At 43.0% G+C, this 1409-nt stretch overlaps 1 protein-coding gene across 4 annotated transcripts in view; it reads right to left on the bottom strand.

Moving 5' to 3' along the window:
• arnt (aryl hydrocarbon receptor nuclear translocator) overlaps positions 1-1409 on the bottom strand; it is a 23775-nt gene that overhangs the window by 18668 nt on the left and 3698 nt on the right. For all 4 annotated transcript variants that reach the window (XM_014004710.1, XM_014004712.1, XM_014004709.1 and 1 more), the window contains exon 5: positions 488-701. In XM_014004710.1, coding sequence (XP_013860164.1) covers positions 488-701 — 214 coding nt within the window. The remainder of the gene's footprint in view (positions 1-487; positions 702-1409) is intronic.

Genomic DNA, 1409 nt, shown 5'->3' with positions numbered 1-1409 from the left:
GTACCACTGCTCCACCCATATGAGCAGCAAAAAGACATTTTTAGACCAAATATTACAGATTTGGACAAATACACACAAAAACATCAAAATTAGCACAGAAACAGTACTATATAACATTTTAGACACATTCTAGACAGTTTATCAGCTAAAAAAAGTTAACTATGGGGTAAGTTACTCTTTAACTAATATTATTTGAACTCTAAATCTCTCTGATAGTGACACAAAATGATGTAAAGAAACATCAAATTGTTCTCTATAGTCTGTGCTGCTGTAGTGATGCTGTTTACATTCAGACATTCCCCTTTGACATCACTTCCTGTTTCTTCACATGCGAATATCACAACAATGGTTCACCTCAGCAGCGTGAATATTTTTTCCAAATAGATTTTCAATGTTATCTTTCCAAAAATGCATTCATGTTCATTAGAAAACAACTTGATGTCACAGGCACGTTAACATCTACAGCATTCTCCACTGTCAGATTTACCTGATCGGTGAGAAAGGACGGTTTGTACGACCCGTCAGCGTTGGTGTTGCCAGTTCCTCTGAGAGTCTTCATGTGGGACACGGCCATTCGCAGGATGGTCAGCTTGTCTGGTTTCCGTGCCAGCGCGCTGCACGACGGCACCATATCAGACAACTCTGTGATGTAAGCGGTCATCTTGTTCCGCCTCCGACGCTCGATCTCGCTGTGGTTCTCCCTGTAGGAGGAAAACGAGGGTGGAGGAGGCGAGAGAGAAAAGAAACGGGTTGAAACGGGTAAGGTTTATTAAGTTTATACTGCGACGCAGGTGTGACTAGCTGGGCAACGAGAAAAGGAAGGAGAAGTAACGTCTCATGAAAACGATAATGTGCGGTTGATAACCTGTGTGTGGGAAAGCAAGAAAGTCTGGTTTTTGGGGCCAGACTGGGTGACAGAAAGACAGCAAGTGCAGAAAGACGCTTCAGTGGTCCTGAAAAGGAAGGGTGGGTGAGGGGGCATACACCAAGAACAGTTGCTCAGACGGAGGGATTACCAGAGTGAAACAAGTCCCAGACTCACACACAGCAGTGCAGTTAGTGACACACAACACAGTGGCAGGCTGAAAAAAAAAACAGCTGCCTTCCTGACGAGCACCAAAAAAAAAAAAAACCAGACGCACGGCGAGGCAAAATCTGCTGATAAACTTTGTGCGGTCCAAATGACACAAGCTGCGTTTCCAATGCAAATGTGCACAAAACTTTGTCAATATTCTGTTAATGTTGAAAAAACACAGTTTCACAACTGCTGTGTTTCCATTAAGTAAGAAATGTTATTAAAGTCACGCGTGAATACGTTTGTTCTCATGATAAGTCATTACAAACATGGCAGCGATGGATGTAAACACATAGCATGTTGCTACCACGACACTAGCGCTCATCATCAGAGG

The sequence above is a fragment of the Austrofundulus limnaeus genome, unplaced genomic scaffold (assembly GCF_001266775.1).
Source record: "Austrofundulus limnaeus strain Quisiro unplaced genomic scaffold, Austrofundulus_limnaeus-1.0 Scaffold26, whole genome shotgun sequence".
In the NCBI taxonomy this organism is placed as follows: Eukaryota; Metazoa; Chordata; class Actinopteri; order Cyprinodontiformes; family Rivulidae; genus Austrofundulus; species Austrofundulus limnaeus.
The sequence above is the reverse complement of the archived record's forward strand: the minus strand, read 5'-3'. Positions and strand labels throughout refer to the sequence as shown.